Raw genomic sequence first — 25136 nt, 5'->3', positions numbered from 1 at the left:
TTGATCTGCAGTCATTTGTTTTGGTAGCAGAATGTAGTCACACCAGGGTAACACTTTCTTATCCTCTTTGTGTTCCAGCTGTATTCACAGATACTTTCATCATTGTTTCATTTCTGAAGGAAAACAAACTTTGTTTCATCCAGTTTACTAAAAAGACTGCTTCCCCAGATATAAACAAACACTTGGAAAAACTCTCCTCTCTGGATATGAAGGTACATTTTACTTTTTTTTTTTAAAGGCAGTCTTTCAATGACTTTTGTCCCAGCAGCTTGTAAGTTACGTATGTGTATCCCATAAAGTTATGTTATGCCCATGTCACACGGGAACCTCTGCTAAGCAGAATAAGTTTGCTCAGCGGGGGATCTCTCTGCTGATCCCCACTGGTGGATGACAGGTCCATGTCCACTCTGCATAGCTCTCTGTCCTCTCTCCGCTATGAGGCAATCGGATGGAAACAGACCTCCTGTCTATTTCCATCTGATGTAATCCGATTTGCCGGACGGATGGAAATAGGACCACCATCCATCTATTTTTTGCGGACAGAACTGGATCACCTCAACCTATTACACAACCTCATCTTGTATATTTCACCCAAAAATTGGGTAATACATTGTATTTGTGTTCCCTAAAACTAAAGGGGTATTCCGGTATTTTTGGCGGACAGAACTGGATTGGATAGCAGCGGGTGGCATCGGACGTATCCACTGACATCAGCTGCTCCATATTATAGACTGAAGGGTCTGATCAGGTCCGCCTGAAAACTGACAGGTGGATCTGATCAGACAACCCGTGTGAAAAGGGGCCTTAAAAGCCTATTCTTTCAGAAAAATTGTTGTCAGACACTTGGAACCTCAACTTCTAAAATTAGAGAGCCCCTCAGTGATTGTCAGGGATCCCCTCTATCTAGAAAGAACACGGAAGCAACATGCATTACGCCAATTATGAAAACATTGTTTGCGGTATACCTTGCACATCGCCACGCAGGCTGGATTGAGAACAGTAATTTCAGGGCTAGTATTCATGGTTAGCTTTAAGCTGATGACCTGTAGGGACTTTTAAAGTGTCACCTACAGAAAATTTTGGGTCCCGAAGTTCATCATCATTTCAAGGCTTAACATGTTTGGTAGCTATTTACAACCTCATTACCTCAACCTATTGCACAACCTCATCTTGTACATTTCACCCAAAAATTGGGTAATACATTGTATCTGTGTTCCCTAAAACTAAAGTGGTATTCTGGGATATACCCAACTAATCTTAAAACTGCTTCCTCACCTCTCCTAACACCTATACCGGTTAGTGTCGAGCACTCTCTCCCCTCCCCTGAAGCCGGCCGTTGGCTGACACAGGATAGATCACATGACTAGAGCTGCCCAAAAACAGGTAAGCTTCCACATCTTTCTTTCACAGGTGAGTTAGTATAGGTATTAGTATGGGTATTAGGGGTGGGGAGGGAGCATTTTTAACAGTAGTGAGATAATTTCCTGGAATTATACTTTACTATAAATTTGTGCTTGATAAATTATTGTATTAGTATTATGTAACAAAAAAATATTGAAATTACTGTGATTTTATTCTCCAAGGTCTTTGCTTTTAGAAAATATAAAATGTTTAAGGTTATCAGGGCCAAAACAAGTTTTTAAACGTGTTTACAAAAAAACTCAAAAATGCCTTTGACAGTGAAAAGGTAAGTCTGCGGACTATTATTACTCAACAGAACTTCAGGTAAATTCAGTAAGTCAGATTTTAGACATCCACTGCAACAAAAATTTAATTTTTGGTGAGATACTCCCAATAGAAAATCACATCTAAAGGGACACAGGCTCAGCAGCTTTTCTCATTAATGCCCTACAGGTGCTGCAGCTGATTGATAACTATAAAACCACTCCATTAGACTCACTTACCCAAATAGACACAAACACACATTGATTTCTTCATAAAGACAAAAGGTAGGAATCTGCAACAACGTTTGTTAAAATCCTTGCAATACACATAGATCACCCAGAGGGGGAATGTTTTTTTCTCAACAACAGTGGAGTTACTCTTTAAGCTTTTCTGAACGCATATACAAATGTTTTAGACACTTATTTCAAGCATTTTACATGTGTATTCAAGATTCAGGCGTTTTTGCTTTGGCCAGCACTGGAGGGGGAGACCAGTTCTTACAGGCTAAAAACACCTGAAAAATGTAAAAGATAGTGCAGCTATTTTCATATATCATATGTAATTAAACACAATCCACAAAATGTGCTTCCTTTGTGTTGAATGCAATATCATGCAAAATAGAACAAAATACGGTGATGCAAATGCTCTCCAACACTCCACGACAATCCACTTCCAGTGCTTGCCCAAGTGTTCACTCCACCACTACAAAGGTATTTGGATGTGCCTTTTCTTTCCTGAATGAGCAAAGTGATCGATACCGATCATTCTGTTCATCACTGACAGAGTAAAATGTGTCAGTTTGTGAATGAATAGGAGTCTCTATACAGACTCCTGTGTCATTCATTAGAGTGTAGCCCAGGTTGCAGAGAAAGGGACTGTCTTCAGTCCCTTTCTCTGTCTCAAAAAAGAGACATTAGGGGTCTGCTGCGTCCCAACTGACATGAATAGGACTGTCTGCACATGGATGCACAGAACACCTATGCATCCCCATGCAGGTAACACGGCCCTCAATGGGTGTACGCTTTAGTATACCCCATGCGAATGAGACCTTGGCATTTAGCACAAATTTTGTAGGTTATGCCGTGTTTACGTGTGCAAACAGGGATATTTTTTTTTTCTATGTGACTTTTTTTTAAAAAAAAATTGTACAAATATTGCATGGCCCAAAATTTTTTTGTAGAATCTTTTTTTTATTCTGCTGGCCATGTGCTTTCAGAAAATGTATGGTTTGTGGGGACTTTTACAAACTCTGAAAGCTGTAAGTGAAAAAGTAAAACATACATATTTTTTTTGATATTTTTGGCGTATCTTCAATTTCCACCATTTCGCAGAAAGGCGCAATTTAGAATTTAAAAATATTTGTTATTAACTCAACGCAGGTTAAGCTTTTATAGTTAGTAAGAATTTAGCAGGAATTGTGTAACATTGGCTGTGTTTATATCAGCTCATAATGATTTTAATGTATTTTTAGCAAAAATATTGCGCAATTATCGCAAGGCCTTACATACCAGTAGCACCTTCTTTTTATTTTACAAATCATGTGCTTTTATAAAATACATGGTTTGGGGGGGGGGGGGGGTCCTTTACAAATTCTGAAAGTTGTAAGAGAAAAATGAAATTTGGATATTTACATTTGTGCGTACATTCGATTTTCACAATTTCTGCTAATGATGATTTTAGTGTATTTTCAGTGAAAATATTGCTTTAATAAACATCTGCGCAAATATCGCAGGGCCTTAAAAATCAGTAGCACCTTTTTTTATTTCTACTGGCCGTGTGCTTTGGGGGTCTTTTACAAACTCTGAAAGCTGTAAGGGGAAAATAAAAAAGCAATGGAAAAATTACAAAAATGGTCCGGCAAGCTGATTTTAAAAGTGGAGGCAAGGCCTGGCAACGAAAAGGTTAAAAAATATAAGGCCGAGAGGGAACCATCAGCATTCCAACTCTACAATAAGGCCTTGTACACACAACCGAGGAACTCGACGGGCGAAACACATCGTTTTCCTCGTCGAGTTCCTTGTTAGGCTTGTCGAGGAACTCTACAAGCTTGCTTTGCGTACACACTGTCAAGCCAAAATCTCCTCGTTCTCAAACGCGGTCACATACAACACATACAACGGCAGGGGAAGTTCAATTCCACTGGCTAAACTCTTGGGGCTGCTTTTGCTAATTTCATGTGTTTGCGTGTTAAATAAAAGTTTGGTAAGAGACGATTTGCACTTTTCAGTCTCTTACAGCTTTAAAAACGTGTTATCTCCATTACAAATGCTACTTTTACTCCCGTCTCATACTTTAATCTGAGCAAGCGTCGAAAACCAGCCCGTCGAGGAACTCGACGAGCCAATTTGAACTCCCGTCGAGGAAATAGAGAACTTGCTCTCTTTTTGGCTCGTCGAGGCTCTCGACAGTTTCCTCGACGAAAATGTACACACGACCGGTTTCCTCTGCAAAAAAATATCTCCCAGCAAGGTTCTCGCTGGTTTTTGCCGAGAAATTCAGTCGTGTGTACGAGACCTTAGAAATGTAAGAGAACTATCAGGGCAGAAAAAATAGACCATGAGAAGCACATAGCGGAATGGAGTAAAAAGAGCCCCCTCCCCCACCAAAAGTTTTAAAATATAGTAAAAAAGCAAAATCAGGGCATAAGGATAGTCAGGGGAAGTTGGTTATGATTTTCAAGGAGAAGGCAACTATGTTAAATACATTCTTCCCCTCGGTTTTAACAAAGGAAAGCGAGGTGTTGGAAGGCAACATGAGTTAATATAGTATTTCTGGAGGTTCCACATATCTGGTTCATATTCCCGAGATCCTTCAGGCTGATACGTGCAGTTCCATGGTTTTAAAAGGTACAGAGGAATGTGGTAAAAGCAGAATCTGCATAGCAAGAGGGCTTGGCTCCAGCCAATGACAAAGACGGCCCAGGGCGCATGGAGATGCAAAGGGGGTTGGCAGTGGGGGGGGGTGGGGTTTGAATGAGTCTGTGACTGAGTTTTGTAAAAAGGGCTGTTTCAGAGACCATATTTACACCAGTAACACACAAATGGCCCCTGCCCCTACCTATAACTGGCCTTCACAGCAAGGAGCACATGGAAGGGCAAACGCATGAAAGACAAAAACAGAACATTCCATTGCTCAACTCATCAACCAGTCTGCCAACCGACCAAATTAACCTGTCCAACAGTCTACGTTAAAACTGTTTTTTTTTTTGCTGTGAAGGCCAGTTATAGGTGGGGGCAGGGGCCATTTGTCTGTTACCAGTCAGAACGCGCAGCGTGACATGTGCATGCGCAGTAGGGAACCAGGCTGTGAAGCCACAAGGCTTCACTTTCTGATTCCCTTACTAAAGATACTAAAGATGCCGGCGCCTAAACCTGGAGCCGATGGACAGGTCAGGTTTGGGTGAAGACATCGCGGGTGCCCTGGACAGGTAAGTGTTCTTATTTTAAAAGTCAGCAGCTGTAGTATTTGTAGCTGCAGACTTTAAAAAAAAAAGTTACGCGGAACTCCGCTTTAATGTGAGTAAATCACCAGAACCAGATGGCTAACACCCGAGAGTCCTCAAATAACTTATCTAGGTTATTGCTAGAACATTATTCCTAATTTTGAAGGAAAGCTTAACGAATATAATAATAGACCAGCCAATTGACGAAAAGCTAACGTGGTACCAATTATTACCAGGATACATAACAGAAACTACAGGCTAGTCAGCCTAAATTCAATAGTATGTAAAGTAGCTGCTAGCAACGATAAATATACAACCCTCAGAATAACATAAATCAAAAAGATTGCAGCGCTCACAAAGAAATTATAAAAGTGAACTCAATAACTAAAAAGTCCACCAAAGCAATATGCATAAATGTTTCCAAAATAATTAGGTGATATAGCTTCTTCAAATCTGAAAACCAAAAGAAGCAAAGATAGGTGCTGTTTTACTCAAGAGAACAGCTAACACGCTTTGTGCAGTTGAGTCAGTGGCAGAACTACCAGGGTCGCAGAAGTCGCAGTTGCGACTGGGCCCTGACTTTTCGTCACCCAAAATCTGGTTTATAAACTCTGCTAACTGCCGAAGCCCAGTGCCAGGGAGCAAGCTCCAGCACTGAGCTCCGGTTCCCTGCCTAACGGGACGTGCCAGCGTGGGCACTCAGAACATCTGCCCTGCATCTTTTGCAGAGTGCCTGGTGTCCCAACTCGGTGATCGCCCCCTGTGTGGCAGCCGGCATGTCTGTAAACGGCGCCTCTGTCGCGTATTGTGTTCCGCGCTGGAGCGCATACAGCGACCTCGTGATGGCGCCATCGCCCGACGCCGCGTGCGTTCCAGCGTGGAACGCGGAAGTGCATCTCGAATCAGTGCTTATGCACTACACATGCCTGCCTCCTATAAACAGGACAGCGTGCATAGTACAGTCTGTCTTATTATTGTCCGCCGTAGCCGGCCTGGCTACAGACAACCTACAGCTACTATCCATCCCTAAACTGGAACATATCTATTCCTTAAACTGGATCCTATCTATCCCTAAACTGGAACCTATCCCTCTCCTGGATCTATGCTGCCAAGCTAACTACAGTTGCTGCGGACACCCCAAGATATCCCCCACCAGGAGACCCTCCATGAAAGAATCCCATAGCTGCGACACTACCTTGGTTGCTGAACTACTTTCATCCTCTGCAAACGGATAAGTACCAGTACTATGTTCTATTTACTGCCTTAAAATGACCCGGTTCACATATACCTTTTTCTAAGTTCTGTATTTGAATCTGCCTTTACTTTATACTACAGTACTGCTTGGGATTACTTAGTGTCCTTTAGCTGATTGCTGTGCAATATCTTTTTTTTTTTTTTTTGCATACAATACATATTTATTTTCTGGTGTACAGTATTATAGTGACAAATTATTCAATGATACGTTACAACTAAGCAGTAAACCATTCAGATCAGTATACTTTTGCATTATGGGGAGGAAAGTAAAGTAATTTAAACAGGGGGATAACTTTTGAGGTAGAAATCAAATTCCACAGGGCTAACCACTTGGCTGCTAGAGTGCCACCAAATAATAAATAGGTTCTCAATGTGTTGTTGTATTATACAGAATTATAAATCAGCTTAGCCATTTGCTTCCTCTTGCACCTTAACACACTCATATATGCTTTGGTGCAGATTCTGAAGACAGGAACCAAATCTTGCAGTTCTGTAATATTTTGTTTTCCTTGTAATTTGGTTTCATACCTCCAGGCCACATTTACAGTAGGCTTTCCTTTTTTTTTTTAAATATGTTTATTAGATTTTTCAAAATATATGCATACATGTAATTTCAGTAAAGTATTACATATAAAATTTGCATTGAAAAACGCTGATACATAAGGTTAATGAACAATTATAACATACATTACAACATGTAAATCTATTCATAGCAATGTTTAAATATACGGAAAAGGGGAAGGGAGAGAGAAAGAGAAAAAAAAAAAAAAATAGGAAGGTAAAGGTCTTCCCACTCAACGAACCGGAAATTGGTCATTGTGCATTAGTGGATGTAGTTTGAATTTCCAAACTGTAGTGTATAGATTAGTTACTTTGAAAAGAAAGACCAAATCATATCAAATAATATAATCAGGATTCTAGTAAGGCACGACATTCAGTGGAATTTTCAAAGTGTGTCCAACAAGACCATTTAGCGAGGTACGTCCTGGAAGAGTCTCTAGATTGACTTATTAATTCTTCCATTTTGGCAATGTGGCTTACTTTGCGTATTAATATGTGCAATGTCTTAAAGGGACATACACTCTGGAACCATCTGAGCTATAGTTGCCTCTCTCAAGTATATGCCAATTGCATACAGTATTTTCATATGCTACGTGCTTGACATTCGTTGTACTTGTATACGGACTTCCGCCCTTAATTACTGAACATGTTCATTGTACCTTTTTTTTTTTACTAAGGTTGAAGGTATGTGCTAATACCTCCACCCTTAGTAGTTCATCGCATTCTTGTGTGTGAAAAAGATAATGTAGAGAACCCCCAAACTCCTGTTCTCTGATTGGAGTAACGCCTGGGGTCCAGTACTGAAATTTCACATAACATAGAGGGCTGCATTGAAGTCTTTACTTAACCGCAGTTGTGGTTCACTCCCGTTCACTGTAGTTTGTGACAATATCTCCCAGCCGACTGCTTGCACAATCGACACCTTGCTGAAGCCGGCTCCTCCCTCTTGGCTCTGATGTTCTTCTTCTGTACACAGACAGGAGGAACCGGGGAGGAGGAGTATAGAACAGGAAGAACCACGCTGCTGAGGTCTATATGTTTTATTGCTGTATTCAGAGGAGAGGCACAATAGTAACTGGGAAGGGGAAGAGGAGAGGTAATACTAAAATACACCTGTAAGTGTTATAAGTGGGTGGTAAGAGGATATAATTACATAGTTAGGTTGAAAAAAGACCCAAGTCCATCCAGTTTAACCATAAAAAAAAAAAATAATAATAATTAGGGGTGCACCGAAATGGAAATTTCAGAAACGAAACCGAAAAAAAAAAAATTCAGTCCGAAACTGAAAATGACTTTTCTTTGTTTTCCCCCTATTTCAATAATTGTATGTATTACATGATGAGCACAGTGGCTGCGTTTGATGGGCACAGTGGCTGCGTTTGATGAGCACAGTGGTGACGTGTGTTGGCACAGTGGCTGCATGTGATGGCACAGTGTCTGCGTTTGATGGGCACAGTGGCTGCGTTTGATGGGCACAGTGGCGACGTGTGTTGGCACAGTGGCTGCATGTGATGGCACAGTGAGGCTGCAATTGATGTTTTTTTTGGTAGTCAGAGAAGGCAATGTTGCCATATGGTTTTTGGGTAATCTAAATTATGGCTCAATAACACACAACCTTTTTTTTTTTCTAAAACGTTTGTGTGTTATTGAGCCATGCTTGCCTTCTCTGACTACCAAAAAAACATCAATTGCAGCCTCACTGAGCCACTGTGAAAAAATGGCAGATAAAAAAAAAGTTTTATCTGCCATTTTTTCATTAAGAAAGTGCTGGTCACCTCAGTCAGTATTACGTCAACCACTAACCCCCCCCCCCCCAATCCAGCTATTTCGTTTGTTCTAAGTTGACTTCTAACAGGTTCTGTTGTTATTGTTCTGCTTACTTTTTTAGCAGCACAGCTCCCTCCCTGCCTAGCACTCCGCGTCCTCCCTCGCCTCCGGCCATGACGTCAACGTGGCTCACGCTGCTGGACTGCACCAAGAGACTCCCCCATAGAGGAGGGGGAGTGAAGAGGGGAGTAAAAAAAAACAGGAAATGGAGCTAGGAGGAGCGCACTCGGCAGTCGGCACACAATTTGTACAGTGCCACTGCCGCTGCCTGTGCTCTGTACTGGTCTGGCGGCTACATTTGTATAAGAACTGCGCCCCCTCCTATACGCAATGGTACCGCCCACGGAGGGCGGTTATTATCGGCAATTTTAAATGTGTTTCGGCATGTCCCCCAAATTGCTATTTTCGGCCGATATATCGGTGCATCCCGAATAATAATAATAATATCATACAATCCCATATACCCAATTCTATACCCACAGTTGATCCAGAGGAAGGCAAAAAAACACAGCAGAGCACGATCCAATTTGCTACAGCAGGGAAAAAAATTCCTTCCTGATCCCCGAGATGCAATCAGATATTCCCCGGATCAACTTTACCTATAAATGTTAGTACCCAGTTATATTATGTACATTTAGGAAATAATCCAGTCCTTTCTTAAAGCAATCTACTGAGCTGGCTAGAACCACCTCTGGAGGGAGTCTATTCCACATTTTCACAGCTCTTACTGTGAAGAAAACTTTCCATATTTGGAGGTAAAATCTCTTTTCCTCTAGATGTAAAGAGTGCCCCCTTGTCTTTTGTGTTGACCATAAAGTGAATAACTCGGAAGTAAACCCATCCATAAAACAGTTTCATTTCCGGCACATGCCGAAAATGTAACACTCCCATTGGTTGTGCTCTCAATCAAACCGTCAAACCATCCAATGGCTGGTGTCATAACTGATCACATGTGCAGCATCATTGCAGTTGTAGTTTAAATAGAGGCAAAGATGGCACCTTCCTTGGCTGAAAACGATAGGGGAGTTTACTTCCACTTTAACACCAAGCTCACTATATGGACCCCTTATATATTTGTACATGTTGATCATATCCCCCCCCCCCTTAATCTCCTCTTCTTAAGAGATAATAAATTCAGTTCCTCTAATCTTTCCTCATAGCTAAGCTCCTCCATGCCTCTTATCAGTTTGGTTGCCCTTCTCTGCACTTTCTCCAGTTCCCCGATATCCTTTTTGAGAACTGGGGCCCAAAACTGAACTGCATATTCCAGATAAGGTCTTACTAATGATTTGTACAGGGGAAAAATATCTCTCTCTGGTGTCCATACCTCTCTTAATACAAGAAAGGACTTTGCTCGCTTTGGAAATCGCAGCTTGGCATTGCATGCTATTATTGAGCTTATGATCTACCAAAACCCACAGATCCTTCTCCACTATGGATCCCCCCAGTTGTACTCCCCCTAATATGTATGATGCATGCATATTCTTAGCCCCCAAGTGCATAACTACATTTATAAACATTAAATCTCATCTGCCACATAGTCGCCCAATTAGACAGTGCATTGAGGTCAGCTTGTAAATTGGAGACATCCTGTAAGGACGTTATTCCACTGCATAGCTTAGTGTCATCTGCAAAGACAGAAATTTTACTTTTCATCCCAGACCCAATATCATTTATAAAGATATTAAAAAGTAAGTTGGACACCCAGCAATCATATAAATATTTTTTAGGTAAAACAGCTTTCTGTGTTTGCCTTGCGTTCAGCTTTAGATAAAGGCCTATATTTCCATGTTTTGAATTTCTAGTTCACAAATATGTATTTCAACTGCATTTGCCTGAAAAAGCCGGGGAGCTTCACATTACCTGTTTTTGTGTTACAGAATTATTTGGAGAGAAAGTTAACAGGTTTCTGGAGAAATATATGACAGTGTAACTAATCATAGCAAGAACACAACACTGGTCAACTGATGGCTTGCATCTTTTCTTAAAAGTAACTTTTTGTTCAAATAGAAGCAATTCCATTAGATCTAACCTAGGTGAATTAAAAATCATTGCTAGAGTAAAATAAACCAACTATCCAACTACCTGATTGGCAGGACTTACACTAGAAATATTGTGCCATCTCTCCTGTGCCAGTTTGCAGGTAATGTGTTTCTTGGTATCAGGCGCTTTGCATCTGCAGAGCTGTTTGGAGCACATGTTTAATTTAGGTCTCACTATATTACATTTGATTTTGCCTGGAAGGAAAAACTGTCTGCAAGCAAGAGATGAGAGTATCTCATCCATTTTTCAGGCTGTTTCAGTTCAAGACCCCTATTCCATATTGACTTGTACGTTCAGCATAGCTGTCCACCGCGAAGTTAGCTGTAATGTAAAAAATGCACAGAAGCACATGAACGCAAGACACAGCACTGCAAGATAAACTGCCGTTTCCAGTCCAGAGAAGCGAGGCTTGACATTGACATGCTCTTTCAAGTTAAAGTGTCTGGCAAATTATCATTTTATCTTTTCTGTCACCCACAGGTTCAGAGCGCCTGGTTTAATGTTCCTTCTCTAGGGAGCTGGTCCAATACTGGGAAAATAAGTCACTAGGATCAGTTTATTGTATCTACAAAGCTTTACTTTTTAAAAGATCAGCTACTAAAACCACTAGTTATACTTTCACAGTGAAAAATAGTGTATTTATTTTATATATGAAAAACATAGAAATATGCTGACTAAGATTGAAAAGTCAAATTCCTTTACCAACGGCATGGGTGGGCATTGACAGATTCTTCTCTGTCTATCCATTACCAGAGTAGCTGGTGAAACAGTGGACACTGCCACCATTTGGTGGACCACCTGCATTTCTCCACAATAAAGCAACAGTGATCCCGGTTGTGGACACTCGGGCCAGTTTTAACTGCACCTGGGTCTCTCAGGCTGCGACAGATTGGGCTATAGTTCTGCATCAGGATCTTGTGTCTGAGTGTTCTCCTCAACATCTGATCAATATAGGGAATCAGTTGGTTCAGAAGGTCAGATATAGCAGTAACACTGTACTATGCACAGGACAAGCGGTTGACTATATCATCTCGGCAGAAGTTGTCTACTTGATGCAGGAGTACCATCAAAAGCCAGATTTCAGTTCTGCCAAATTTGTTTCAGCAACCCTTGGTTAGCCCATTTTTCCAAGATGTAACTCACATGATCCCACCTGACCTGTCAAAGCTCCCATGGCCCTATATGACCTCACACTGGTGCTCTCTGCTCTTCAAGGTCCCCCTTTTGAGCCACCGTCTGAAATTATTTTTATGATCTTATTCTAGAAGATGGTTTTCCTTACTGCCAGGAGGGTATCAAGTTGGCTACTCTTTCAACTGTTGTACTATTCTTGTGGTAGTCTTGTAAATCTCCCTTTTTCATTCATTACAAAGATAAGGTTGACTTGCTGTCTAAGCCATTCTTTTTTACTGAAAGTCACATTCTTCCTCCACCTCAACAAAGACATCATAAAATGCAGTACTTTTGATGCAAATTATGTTGTACACTTACACACTGTTGCTTCTGATGTTATAGTCTTGAATTTTACTGTAAATACACATATACTGTTAATATTAATGAAAACCGTGTTGCGCTATCAATGTAAATTGCATAAATTCATAACAATAAATCAACTAAAATATATATATATACACAGTTCATAAGTGCTCATAAGTTTACACACCCTGGCAGAATTTACAATTTCTTGGCCATCTTCCAGAGAATATGAATGATAAAACAAAAGAGTTTTCTTTACTTATGACAATTATGACAATTGTGCGTTCATGCAACACTGTACTCATATGAAATTTTGATATCCCCCCCCCCCCCCCCCACAAATAGAGCTTTCTTTTGGTGGTATTTGATTACCTCTGCTGGTTTATTTTTTTGTGGTATTAACAAGAAAACATTTTTTGGACAGGACGTGGATCTGCGTCCCTGCTGTGTGACAGGCAATCACGGGCCGCAGGGCAAGGAGGAGGAACCGTAGTGTAATAATTAAAAATCCAGGCTTTTTAATTAAGGTTAAAACTACTTACAAAAGGCAGGAGTAAAATCTCATATAAAACAATCAATCACATGCAGGCACCCCAGCGGGTGTTGTTCCTCTTGACTAGTTTCATTCAAAAGAACATTATCAAGGGATAAAGAACTATAATGGTGGATACAATCTGAGTTATGTTTATAATAACAACCTATCAATTATCTCCAGAGGGTATGTGTTGGTCGCCGCCATCAAAAAAAATAAAAAAGACGGAGGCCATGTTGCCATGGTTTACACTAGTGGCCCAACCCTATTTCCCATAAAGGAATAAACTGTGGCCATACTATTGGTGCCTGGCCGGAAATATGTACTACTTGCCGCTGTCAAAGGCTGAAAAAAACCCACACAGTGACCATATTGCCATGGTATGCACTATAGGCCCCACGCTGTTTTCCATAACAGAATACACTGCCACCATACTGTTGAAGCATGGCCATCGGCTAAGCATATGCTCTGCAGCCATGATGTCAAAGACCACCTGCTAGAGATCAAATCACTTATACAGTTAGATGGCAACAGGAACAATGCAATAATTTAAATCCGAATAAAACTGTTAAGCCAAATTGGTTTATGCAAATTCTCACAAACCAGGCAATCTAAATAGTGATCAGTAAGTGGCAAAATAAAAATAAAATAAAATTGAATCCCGTAAAGCATTTCCAGGGATAGCTAATGCATATCAATTATGAATAGTGCAATACCAGATAACACATACCACGTTGGAGACAATGGCAGTCATTTACCACCAGATATAACAAAATGGAATAGAAACATAAATCCTATATAAAGACCCAAAATTTATTAAAAACACAAAAAACTGTATTAACACTTATGCCACGTACAGACGATCGGACAGTCCGACAACAAAACCGTGGATACATTTCCGATGGATGTTGGCTCAAACTTGTCTTGCATACACACGGTCAGACAAATGTTGTCGGAAATTCCGAACGTCAAGAACGCGGTGACGTACAAAACGTACAACGGCACTAGAAAAGGGTAGTTCAATGCCAGTCGTGTTAGTAGAAGTTTGGTGAGAGACAATTCACGTTTTTCAGCTTCATGCTTTTCAGTCCATTACAGCTTGACGAATGTGCTTTCTCCATTACGAATGCTAGTTTAACCAGACCGAGCGCTTCCGTTTCGTACTTGATTCAGACCATGCATGGAATTTTGTGTGTCGGAATTGTCCACACATGATGGGAATTTACGAGAACGGATTTTGTTGTTGGAAAATATGAGAACCAGCTCTCAAATTTTTGTTGTCAGAAATTCTGAGCGTGTGTACGCGGCATAAGAATGAAAATAGATGTTAAATACAAATCACATACAGTGGAACTTTGGTTTACAAGTAACGCAGTTAACAAGCGTTTTAAAAGACGAGCAACTTTTAAAAAAAATCCTGATTCGGTTTGCGAGACAACGAGCAGAATTCAAGCTAATGGGGTGTGTAGTACCGCATTTGGCCAGAGGTGTGGGGGCGCCGGTGACACTCGTAACAGTTAAGAGCCATTTGGAAATACTCAGAATCGCTCGGAAATACTAAATTCCAGAGTGTTTCCGAGCCTCTCCGAGGGTTTCCAAGATCAGCCGAGCTGTCCCCGAGTATTTCCGAGGCTTTAAGCCCCCCCTCACCTCTGCCCACATGCGGTATTGCATGCCATAGAAGTCAATGCAGAACAAATTGTCTTCGTTTCCATTAACTTCTATGGGGAAACTCGCTTTGATATGCGAGTGCTTTGGACTATAAGCATTCTCCTGAAACGGATTATGCTCGTAATCCAAGGTTTCACTGTACTATAAAAATATAGTGATAAGTAAATCTCACTAGAGAAAGATGCAATTAAAAAAACAAATAAAAAATAGAAATAAGAAACACAGAAAAATGGATCTGCAATTTAGCTGTTGTACCCAGGAATGGGATTGGAGCTCAAAAATCCAATGTTTCACGTTTGGATATTTTGAATACATTGTTGCTACCCCTCCAATGTGCCACAAACCTATCAATACCAATGACCTTAAGGCAGGAAGGCTCCCTATGATGTTTGTTAGAAAAATGTTTAGACAGGCTATGATGGTGAAATCTTTTGTGTATGTTAGTGAGATGTTTGTTCTAACTTGCAATGCTCTCTTGGTTCTGCTTACATACTTTAGTTTACAAGAAAACTCTTAACGATAGACCACGTTTTTAGTTGAGCAAGTAATATAGTTATTATATTAAAGCTCTGTTTGATTACAGTGGATTTAAAGGTCCAAGTCTTTTACGTATTTGCCCCACATGTCCTACACACAGCACATCTATGGTAAGAAAAGAAGCCATGGAGATCACCAAAAAAAGAAGAAAAGTTAGAAAGCAGCCCAGTAACCACTGCAGAACTGCATGCCCTGTGCATACACTGTGGGCCAGATCCACAGCCAGCCGCCGTAACTTATCTTTTCCCATTTAAGTTACACTGCCGGAAAATTTCTACCTAAGTGCCTGATCCACAAAGCACTTACCTAGAAATTTTCGGGTGTGTAACTTAAATTCCGCCGGCGCAAGGCGTTCCTATTCAAATGGGGGCGAGTCCCATTTAAATTAGGCGTGCTCCCGCGCCGGACGTACTGCGCATGCTCGTGATGTCATTTTCCCGACGGGCATAGCGCGGTTTTACGTTACGCCGAGTTTTGTGAATCGCGCCGGGTAAAAAATGTTGCGTCGGGAAAAAAAAAGATACGGCGGAAAAATAAAAATAAAAAAATAAATAAATAACAGCGTCGCGGGTAAGAAGGGTCTACTTTTACAAGGTGTAAACAGTTTACACTTTGTAAAAGCAGCCCTAAAGTTACGCAGGCAAACTAATACTTACGGAGTAAAAACGAAGCAGAAAAGCTTCGTGGATCTCCGTAAGTGCTAATTTGCATACCCGAAGCGGAATTTCGACTCGAAATGCCCCCAGCGGCGGATGCGGTACTGCATCCTAAGATCCGGCAGTGTAAGTCTCTTACACATGCCGGATCTTCTGTCTATCTCTTGGAAACTGATTCTGTGGATCAGTTCCAAAGATAGAAACAGGGATACGACGGCGTATCAGTAGATACGCCGGCGTATCCCTTTTGAGGATCTGGCCCTGTGATTTTAGTAATAAACTTACCATTGATAACAGTTTTCCATTTAGGTATTGCCAGCTGTTGCTCTCCCAGGCAGAGTGCATTTGGTATCACTCTGCCTATCACAGGAGCCAGCGCTATACAGGAAGCATTGGCTTATGGGGCTCTGCTCTACAGCTGCTTGCTTCATTCACAACACTGATGCTCTGGGATGACAGGTCGGCAACCTGCAATCTGGGCTTGCCATCCCTGATCTAAATCATTTAATGGGTATCCTTTATAAAAAAAAAAGAAAGCTGCTTAAAGTGACACTAAAGCAATTTTTTTTTTTTTAATAACAAACATATACTTACCTCCACTGTGCAGTTCATTTTGCACAGTGTGGCCCCGATCCACCTATTCTGGGGTCCCACGGCGGTTCCTCCCCACATTAGATAACTCCCTCTAAGAAGCGCTTTTCTGAGGGGGTTACCTTGCGGGTGCGCTCCCAAGTAATTAATTCACCGTCCATAGCTGCCGAAAGTATGACTCGGCCCCGGCCCCCGGAGCCCATGTCATTGGATTTGATTGACAGCAACAAGCGCCAATTACTGCGCTGCTGTCAATCTATCCAATCAAGAGTCGGGAACCCACGGAGAGATCAATGGTGGGGACGTGCCCATGAAAATTTGGGGTTTAGGTAAGTAAAACGGGGGGCTGGACACTGCAAGGTGTTTTTCACCTTAATGCATATGATGCATTAAGGTGAAAAAACATAAAGGTTTACAACCCCTTTAATCGCTTCGGCCTGAGTGTTATTCCACTCCAGAGCAATTACGCTGAAGTCTTAAGAACTGTCCCTTTAGAATCCCCCTTAACCACAAGGGATGATGGCAGCTATGGAACGAGATGTAGCAGTTTCTATCGGTTTTCTTGTTTTTGTGACAAGGCTGTCTCCCTCTCCTTGAAGTCAAAGATCTAGAAATGTAATTGGCAAGTGACTGAACTCATAATTCCATGCAATACCTATAGAAGTGGAGTTTAAAAGTCTGACATGAATTGATTAACCACTTAAGGACCAGCCCATGTACATATACGTCCACAATATGGCACGTACAGGCACATGGGCGTATGGGTACGTCCTCGCCTATTAGCGGGTGGGGGGTCCGATCGGGACCCCCCCCGCTACATGCGGCGGTCGGGTCCGCTCGGGGAGCGATCCGGGACCACGGCGCGGCTATTTGTTTATAGCCGCTCCGTCGCGATCGCTCCCCGGAGCTGAAGAACGAGGAGAGCCGTGTGTAAACACGGCTTCCCCGTCCTTCACTATGGCGGCGCATCGATCGCGTCATTCCCTTTATAGGGAAGACACGATCGATGACGTCATTCCTACAGCCACACCCCCAAACAGTTGTAAACACATACTAGGTGCACCCTAACTCCTACAGCGCCACCTGTGGTTAACTCCCAAACTGCAACTGTCATTTTCACAATAAAGAATGCAATTTAAATGCATTTTTTGCTGTGAAAATGACAATGGTCCCAAAAATGTGTCAAAATTGTCCGAAGTGTCCGCCATAATGTCGCAGTCACGAAAAAAATTGCTGATCGCCGCCATTAGTAGTAAAAAAATAAAAAAAAATAAAAATGCAATAAAACTATCCCCTATTTTGTAAACACTATAAATTTTGCGCAAACCAATCGATAAACGCTTATTGCGATTTTTTTTACTAAAAATAGGTAGAAGAATACGTATTGGCCTAAACTGAGGAAAAAAAATGTTTTTATATATGTTTTTGGGGGATATTTATTACAGCAAAAAGTAAAAAATATTGCTTTTTTTTCAAAATTGTCGCTCTATTTTTGTTTATAGCGCAAAAACTAAAAACCGCAGATGTGATCAAATACCACCAAAAGAAAGCTCTATTTGTGGGGAAAAAAGGACGCCAATTTTGTTTGGGAGCCACGTCGCACGACCGCGCAATTGTCTGTTAAAGCGACGCAGTCCCGAACTGTAAAAACACCTTGGGTCTTTAGGCTGCATATTGGTCCGGGGCTTAAGTGGTTAAGATTACATTCAGTACCACCCTGTATTAACAACATATCGACGCCAGGAAAGGACCTCTCGGCGAGGAGTTCCAAAAATGGCCTCCTTCTCCAAGTGGGCCATAAACAATTGGCCACACTGGGAGCAAACTTGGCCCCCACCGCAACACCCGTCCTCTGCAAATAAAAATGATTTCCATCACAAAAATTTAAAGTTTCTAGAATTAACCTTCTTTAAATTAATGGGAGCTCATTTGCGCCATCAAGTAAATGTTTAACTGAAATAATGGCCCACTCATGAGGTTGTTACCATCCTGTTGTCTTGTCTTCCTCCCATCCCAAACTAAAGAGGTTGCTCTTCACTGCCTAAATGTGGTAGAGGTTGTCAGATTTCCAGTCCACTATATTGTAGCTGCATTTTGGAATCATTTTGGAATCTTTTAGTCATTCCAGTGAGTACTAGGGATCTCCGGCATCTAGTGCAACTATCTTTTGCTAAATTTGTCAAATTATTTTAAAGGCTTATTATTTCAGGAGTTGGGAGCCCCTGTTTCCTCTCATTGCTTGTTTTACCAGAGCAGTACACACACACACTTATATAGCGCCAATTACACCGTTGCCGATGTGTCTAAGCGTTGATAATGGTTGTCATTATTACCCAACTCAATGGTACTCATTTTACCGACCTCGGAAGGATGAAAGGCTGAGTGGACCCCGCCGGGATCGAACCTGCAACCCTTGGGACACAGGCAATCACAGACTGCTGCAAAGGAGCATTAGCCCCCTACGCTATCTTACCAGCTCTTACCAGTAGGTGCATGTTGGTCCTTTCTTTCATCTAAACCAGTGGTCTCCAAACCACGTTTTCTTCCACTGACACCAATGATGGGGAACTATTCCTCCTGCTAAGATCAATGATGGGGTGCTATTCCTACTGCTAAGACCAATGATGGGGCACTATTCCTCTCACTGACCCCATCGATGGGGCACTATTGCTCCCATTGATACCAACAATGGGACACTATTCCTTCATGCTTTAGGGGACAGGATCTATTTTGTTTGTTAGGGTAAAAAAACACTTTAACTGTAGAATACATTTGTTAGCACTTTACTAACTCGTTGAAAAAACAAATACTTTTGTTGCCCAAACCACGTTTTCTTCCACTGACACCAATGATGGGGAACTATTCCTCCTGCTAAGATCAATGATGGGGTGCTATTCCTACTGCTAAGACCAATGATGGGGCACTATTCCTCTCACTGACCCCATCGATGGGGCACTATTGCTCCCATTGATACCAACAATGGGACACTATTCCTTCATGCTTTAGGGGACAGGATCTATTTTGTTTGTTAGGGTAAAAAAACACTTTAACTGTAGAATACATTTGTTAGCACTTTACTAACTCGTTGAAAAAACAAATACTTTTGTTGCCCATAGCAAGTGTTCACGTCCCCCCTGACATTCTCAATCTGGGGTATGGGAAAGTGAATAGGAGAATCTGGCTGATGGCTTTTAGAAAGCTGGAAAATACATTGATAAAAACGACCAAAAGTTTGAAGAATATGGCTTAGTGAGTATATAATTTCTGAGTGTTTCCTACTGGGTAATACACTAGATTGTGTGTTTTGCAAGGTGGCAAAAAATGTCAAGCTAAACAGAGGTTCTAATGCTTCTTCACTCTATCCAACGCAAAGAAAAATAATTTGGGTTAGAATTTCACTTTAGTTGAACGGAATCCATCAGTAACTGATCCCTTATTCTTTAATATATATAGATATATACACTGGGGCAGATTCAGATAGATTTGCGGATCTTTAGATCCGCGTAATCTATCTGACTTTCGATCCGCCGGTCCAATTTTGCGAGGCAAGTGCATGATTCACCAAGCACTTACCTCGAAAATTGCACCGTCGGATCGTAACTCCCCCCCGGCGGAATGCAAATTCCACGGCTAGGGGGAGTGTACAATTTAAATCAGGCGCGTTCCCACGCCGATTTAACTGCGCATGCGTCGCCGGCGAAATTTGCCAGTGCGCATGCTCCAAATGACGTCGCTATGTAAATTCCGGCCATCCGTATTCCCGATCGACTTACGCAAACGACGTAAAAATTTGAATCTCGGCGTGGGAACGACGGCCATACTTAACATTAGCTACCCCTCATATAGCAGGGGTAACTATCCGCTGGAAAAAGCCGAATGCAAACGACGTAAAAAAAAAGCGACGGGCGGGCGTTCGGTCTTGAATCGGCGGTTCTCCTCATTTGCATATCCGACGCGTAAAAACTGCGACGACACCTAGCGGCCGGCGGTAGATTGCAGCCTAAGATCCGACTGGTGTAAGGCACTTACACCAGTCGGATCTAAGGGAGATCTATGCGGAACTGATTATATATATATAGTGTGTGTAAGACATCTTTAAAAAAAAATACATTTCAAAAAACATCTTTCGTCACTTAAAATAGCATAAAATCCATTATACACACTTTGGAAATCATAAATGTCTACTGTGAAAGGTAGGAGTGCTATAATTATTTTTATTTATCGCATAGAACTAGAGTTAGTAGAATATATACTCATAAATGTTAGGTTTGGCTAAAGAATGACATCATGCACTCTGTATAAGCAACAGGTACACTTTAACTATTATGTCAGGCAGCATAGCCCTTTCTTGCCCAGAGACACTACTGGAAGCAAAATTTGCACTGCAGAAAAAGAGACAGATGTCCTTCAGTGGGGCATGCCTGGTCACATTTAATATGAATCAGCTTTGTTTTTAAAACAAGTGTGTAACAATATGAGCCCTATGAGTTCAGAGCAGGGAACACACTGAGGCAGTGACATAATGATCTCTACAGATGGTGCACCATAGGCTACTCCACGGGGGACTCTGTTTGGAAATGAACATCTAAATTAAATCACAAGACCTGTGACAATGATAAGCCTCCTCCCAGTGATTCTCAATTTATTAATATTTAAATCTGATTGAAACAAGGTTAACGAGGAAGATGTGATTAACGGGCATTGAATTTTATGAACATTTGTTAGCTGTCAAATGTATACATATGGTAACTTGATAATGTATTGTGTACATGGTATTTAATATTGCCAGTTCAAGAGCAGCAGTCACAGTTATAAAAAGTGCAATGACCCCAATCATCCAATAAATCTGAAAAATTTGAGCGACCACTTTGGCTGTGTCTTTTCCAGTTTTTAAAATTTTATTAAGTTGTCAATGTGATCATTTTAATTGGTAAAGTAGCATATTGCATAGCAGACACATTTTCTAGAAATAGTACTCATTAGAAAATCTGGTAAAAATGTTTGTATTATGATTTGTGCACCTTATCTCCCAGGCTTGCCACATTCTGGTCCCTCCTGGATTTTGTGTTCACTTTAAATTATGGAGAATACAGTTAAAGTGGTAGTAAACCCTGCCTGGTTATTTTTACCTACAGGTAAGTCTATTATAAGGCTTACAGTTCCTTGAAAAAGTATTATTTTTCCACATTTTGTCATGTTACAACCAAAAATGTAAATGTATTTTATTAGGATTTTATGCGACAGACCAACAAAGTGGCACATAATTGTGAGGTTAAAGGAAAATGATAAATGTTTTTCATTTTTTTTTTTTTTTACAAATAAATGTCTGAAAAGTGTGGAGTGCATTTGTATTCAGAGCCAATACTTTGTAGAACCATATTTCAGTGCAATTACAGCTGCAAGTCCTTTTGGGTATGTCTCTACAGCTTTGCACATCTAGAGAGTGAAATGTTTGCCAAATCTTTTTTGCAAAATAGCTCAGGCTCTGTCAGTTTGAATGGAGAACGTCTGTGAACAGCAATTTTCAAGTCTTGCCACATATTCTCAATTGGATTTAGGTCTGGACTTTAACTGGGTCATTCTAACACATGAATATGCTTTGATTTAAATCATTCCATTGTAGCTCTGGCTGTATATTTAGGGTCATTGTCCTCCTGGAAGGTGAACCTCCGCCCCAGGCTCAAGTCTTTTGCAGACTCTAATGCGTTTTTTCCGACGTAAAAAGTCAGATGGGAGCTTTTCATCGGATATTCTGTCCATGTGTATGCCTCATCAAAAAAATTGGACTGGAAATTCCGATCATCTGTATGCTTTTCTGACGGAATAAACACCATGCATGCTTGGAAACAATTCAACGCATGCTTGGAAGCATAGAACTTCATTTTCTCGGCTCGTCGTAGTGTTTTACATCACCGCGTTCTTGACGGTTGGAATTTAGTGTGACCGTGTGTATGCAAGCTTGAGTGGAATTCAGAATTTAGTCCGACTGAAAAAACGGTTGTGTGTACAAGGCATTACAGGTTTTCTTCAAAGATCACCCTGTATTTGGCTCCATCTATCTTCCCATCAACTCTGCTGAAGAAAATCATCTCCATAACATGATGCGGCCACCACCATGTTTTACAGTGGGGATGGTATGTTCAGGGTAATGTGCAGTTTTGCTTTTAGGCCACCTTCTTCCACATGTTTGCTGTGTCCCCCACATGGCTTCTCGCAAACTGCAAACAGGTCTTCTTATGGATTTCTTCTTGCCACTCTTCCATAAAGGCCAGATTTGTGGAGTGCACGACCAATAGTTGTCCTATGGACAGATTCTGCCACCTGAGCTGTGGATCTCTGCAGCTCCTCCAGAGTTACTATTGGCCTCTTGGCTGCTTCTCTGATTAATGCTCTCCTTTGCCCGGCCTGTCAGTTTAGGTGGATGACCATGTCTTGGTAGATTTTCAGTTGTGCCATACTCTTTCAATTTCTGGATGATGGATTGAACAGTGTTCCATGAGATGTTCAAAGCTTGGGATATTTTTTATAATCTAACCCTGCTTTAAACTTCTCCACAACTTTATCCTGACCTGTCTGATGTGTTCCTTGGCCTTCATGGTGCTGTTTGTTCACTAAGGGCCCTTTCACACTGGTGCGTTTTTGCAGCATTTTCGCGGTAAAAATAGCGCTATTAAAACGCTCACCATGCCCCTCTCCATTGAAATGAATTAAAAACGCGATAAAATCGCGGTAAAAATGCGTTTTTACAGCGGTTTTTAATTCATTTCAATGGAGGGGGCATGGGGAGCGTTTTATGAGCGTTTTAATAGCGCTATTTTTACCACGAAAATGCGGCAAAAACGCACCAGTGTAAAAGGGCCCTAAGGGTCTCTAGGAAACGTGTGAGAGCTTCACAGAACAGCTGTATTTATACTGAGAACAAATTACACAAATTACTAATTAGGTGACTTATTAAGGCAATTGGTTCCACTAAAGAATACAAATGCATGCTACACTTTTCGGGTTTTAAAAAAAAAAAAATCTTTCTGCTTCACAATTATGTGCCACTTTGTGGTGGTCTATCACAAAAAATAAAATACATTTATGTTTTTAGTTGTAACGTGACAAAATGTAGAACATTTCAAGTAGGGTTGTCCAGATACCGATACCAGTATCGGTATCGGGACCGATACCGAGTATTTGCGCTAGTACTCGTACTCGCGCAAATACTCCCGATACCAAAATAGAATACTTTTTTTTTTGTTTTTTTTTTGTGACATCGAACACAAATTGGATGGCACCATTGGATGGCACTGATAGGTGGCACTGGCATTGATTGAATGGCACTCATAAATGGATGGCACTGATAGGTGGCACTGGCATTGATTGGGTGGCACTGATGAGATGCACTAATAAGCTGCCTCCCTGCACTGATGCACTAATGGGCACTGATAGGTGGCACTGGCTAGCTGCACTTTTGGGCACTGGCACCGATGAGCTGCACTGACAGTGATCACTCCTTCAATGATATGTAGTTTTCCAGTACCGTATGCTAAAAAACAGCCCCACACCATGATGTACCAGTTCTTCATAATTCTAAAGAAAATATCTTTGGTCTGTATTGTGGTTTGAAAACGGTCACATGACATTAAAAAAAAGTATCGGTATTCGGTATCGGCGACTACTTGAAAAAAAGTATCGGTACTTGTACTCAGTCCTAAAAAAGTGGTATCGGGACAACCCTAATTTCAAGGGGTATTGATACTTTTTCAAGGCACTGTACCTGTAGGTAAAATGAATATCTCCTAAACGTGCACTGTTTAGGAGATATCCACCCTGTATGCAGCCAGTTACGTCACCGGCGCATGTGCTCTGAAGGTCCGGCATACCTTGCCGGAACTTCAGAGCTTTGTGCCAGAACCGAGAGCTTTGGGAGTTACGTCATTGCAGCTCATTATGCCTTTGCCTTGTAGGAGTGTTTTTTTTTCCTCAAAATACGTGGTTTACAACCACTGTAAAGCACCAGCAGACACAGAAGGGTGGTTCATTGTGCAAGCTGCCCTCAGCCACCCCTCTTTGAAAACTTTTTACGTAAACAGAGGTATGGCTCAGTTATGCCAATTGAAAAGAGAGCAGGTGGGCAGCGCAGAGGCTTAGTGATTCTGCCGGGCGGTACTAGGGTCGTTTGAATCCAAACCATACCACTACCTGCATTGAGTTTGCATGTTCTCCCTGTGCCTGCGTGGTGTTCTTCCGGGTACTCTAGTTTTCTCCCACACTTCAAAGACATGCTGGTAGGTTAATTGGCTCATGTCTAAATTGGCGTTACTATGTGTATTTATGAATGTGGGTTAGGGACCTTAGGTTGTAAGTTCCTTGAGGGCAGAATTAAATCACAATTAAGTGAGCATATTTATTCTGGTTTACTGACTGAAAAGCTGGCCATACATGGCTTAATGTTTGGTCTGTTAGGAGGATTTGACAAACTTCAATCAAGACACTGAAGGAGCTGGGAGAAGGGTAATCGAACAGTGACTACAGCTAATCAGCTGCAGTCACTGTTTGGGTATTCTGACTGCGGTGGGGTGTAAAAATTGCTGGCCCTAGAGCTAGCCATACACAGATTGAAGCTCATTCCATGAGTGGCCCTGCCTGTACCACCTGGCTTGACAAACCGTGATTTTTATGTTGGTGTTTGGCAAAGGAGATGGGCATAAATTGCCAGGCCAAACAGTGCCTGCATTCATTTAGATGGGGGGGGGGGGGTCTAGTGATTTTGCTTCTTCAGTCCATCTGAAATCTGAACATGTATGGCCACCTTTAGTGGTAACAATAGTTTTATTGCCTTTGCAGAAAGTTTAGGAGTTTAGACAATACCTTGTAAAAGTCTGAAGAAGGTAAC

General features: G+C 41.4%; 1 protein-coding gene across 1 annotated transcript in view; it reads left to right on the top strand.

Moving 5' to 3' along the window:
- Nucleotides 1-25136, top strand: part of LOC120937755 (WD repeat containing planar cell polarity effector) — a 480161-nt gene that overhangs the window by 132775 nt on the left and 322250 nt on the right. Inside the window, exon 8 of the mRNA XM_040351220.1 lies at nt 79-212. Within this exon, the coding sequence (XP_040207154.1) occupies nt 79-212 (134 nt within the window). The remainder of the gene's footprint in view (nt 1-78; nt 213-25136) is intronic.

This window comes from Rana temporaria, chromosome 4 (genome assembly GCF_905171775.1).
Source record: "Rana temporaria chromosome 4, aRanTem1.1, whole genome shotgun sequence".
NCBI classification, from domain to species: Eukaryota; Metazoa; Chordata; class Amphibia; order Anura; family Ranidae; genus Rana; species Rana temporaria.
The sequence above is the reverse complement of the archived record's forward strand: the minus strand, read 5'-3'. Positions and strand labels throughout refer to the sequence as shown.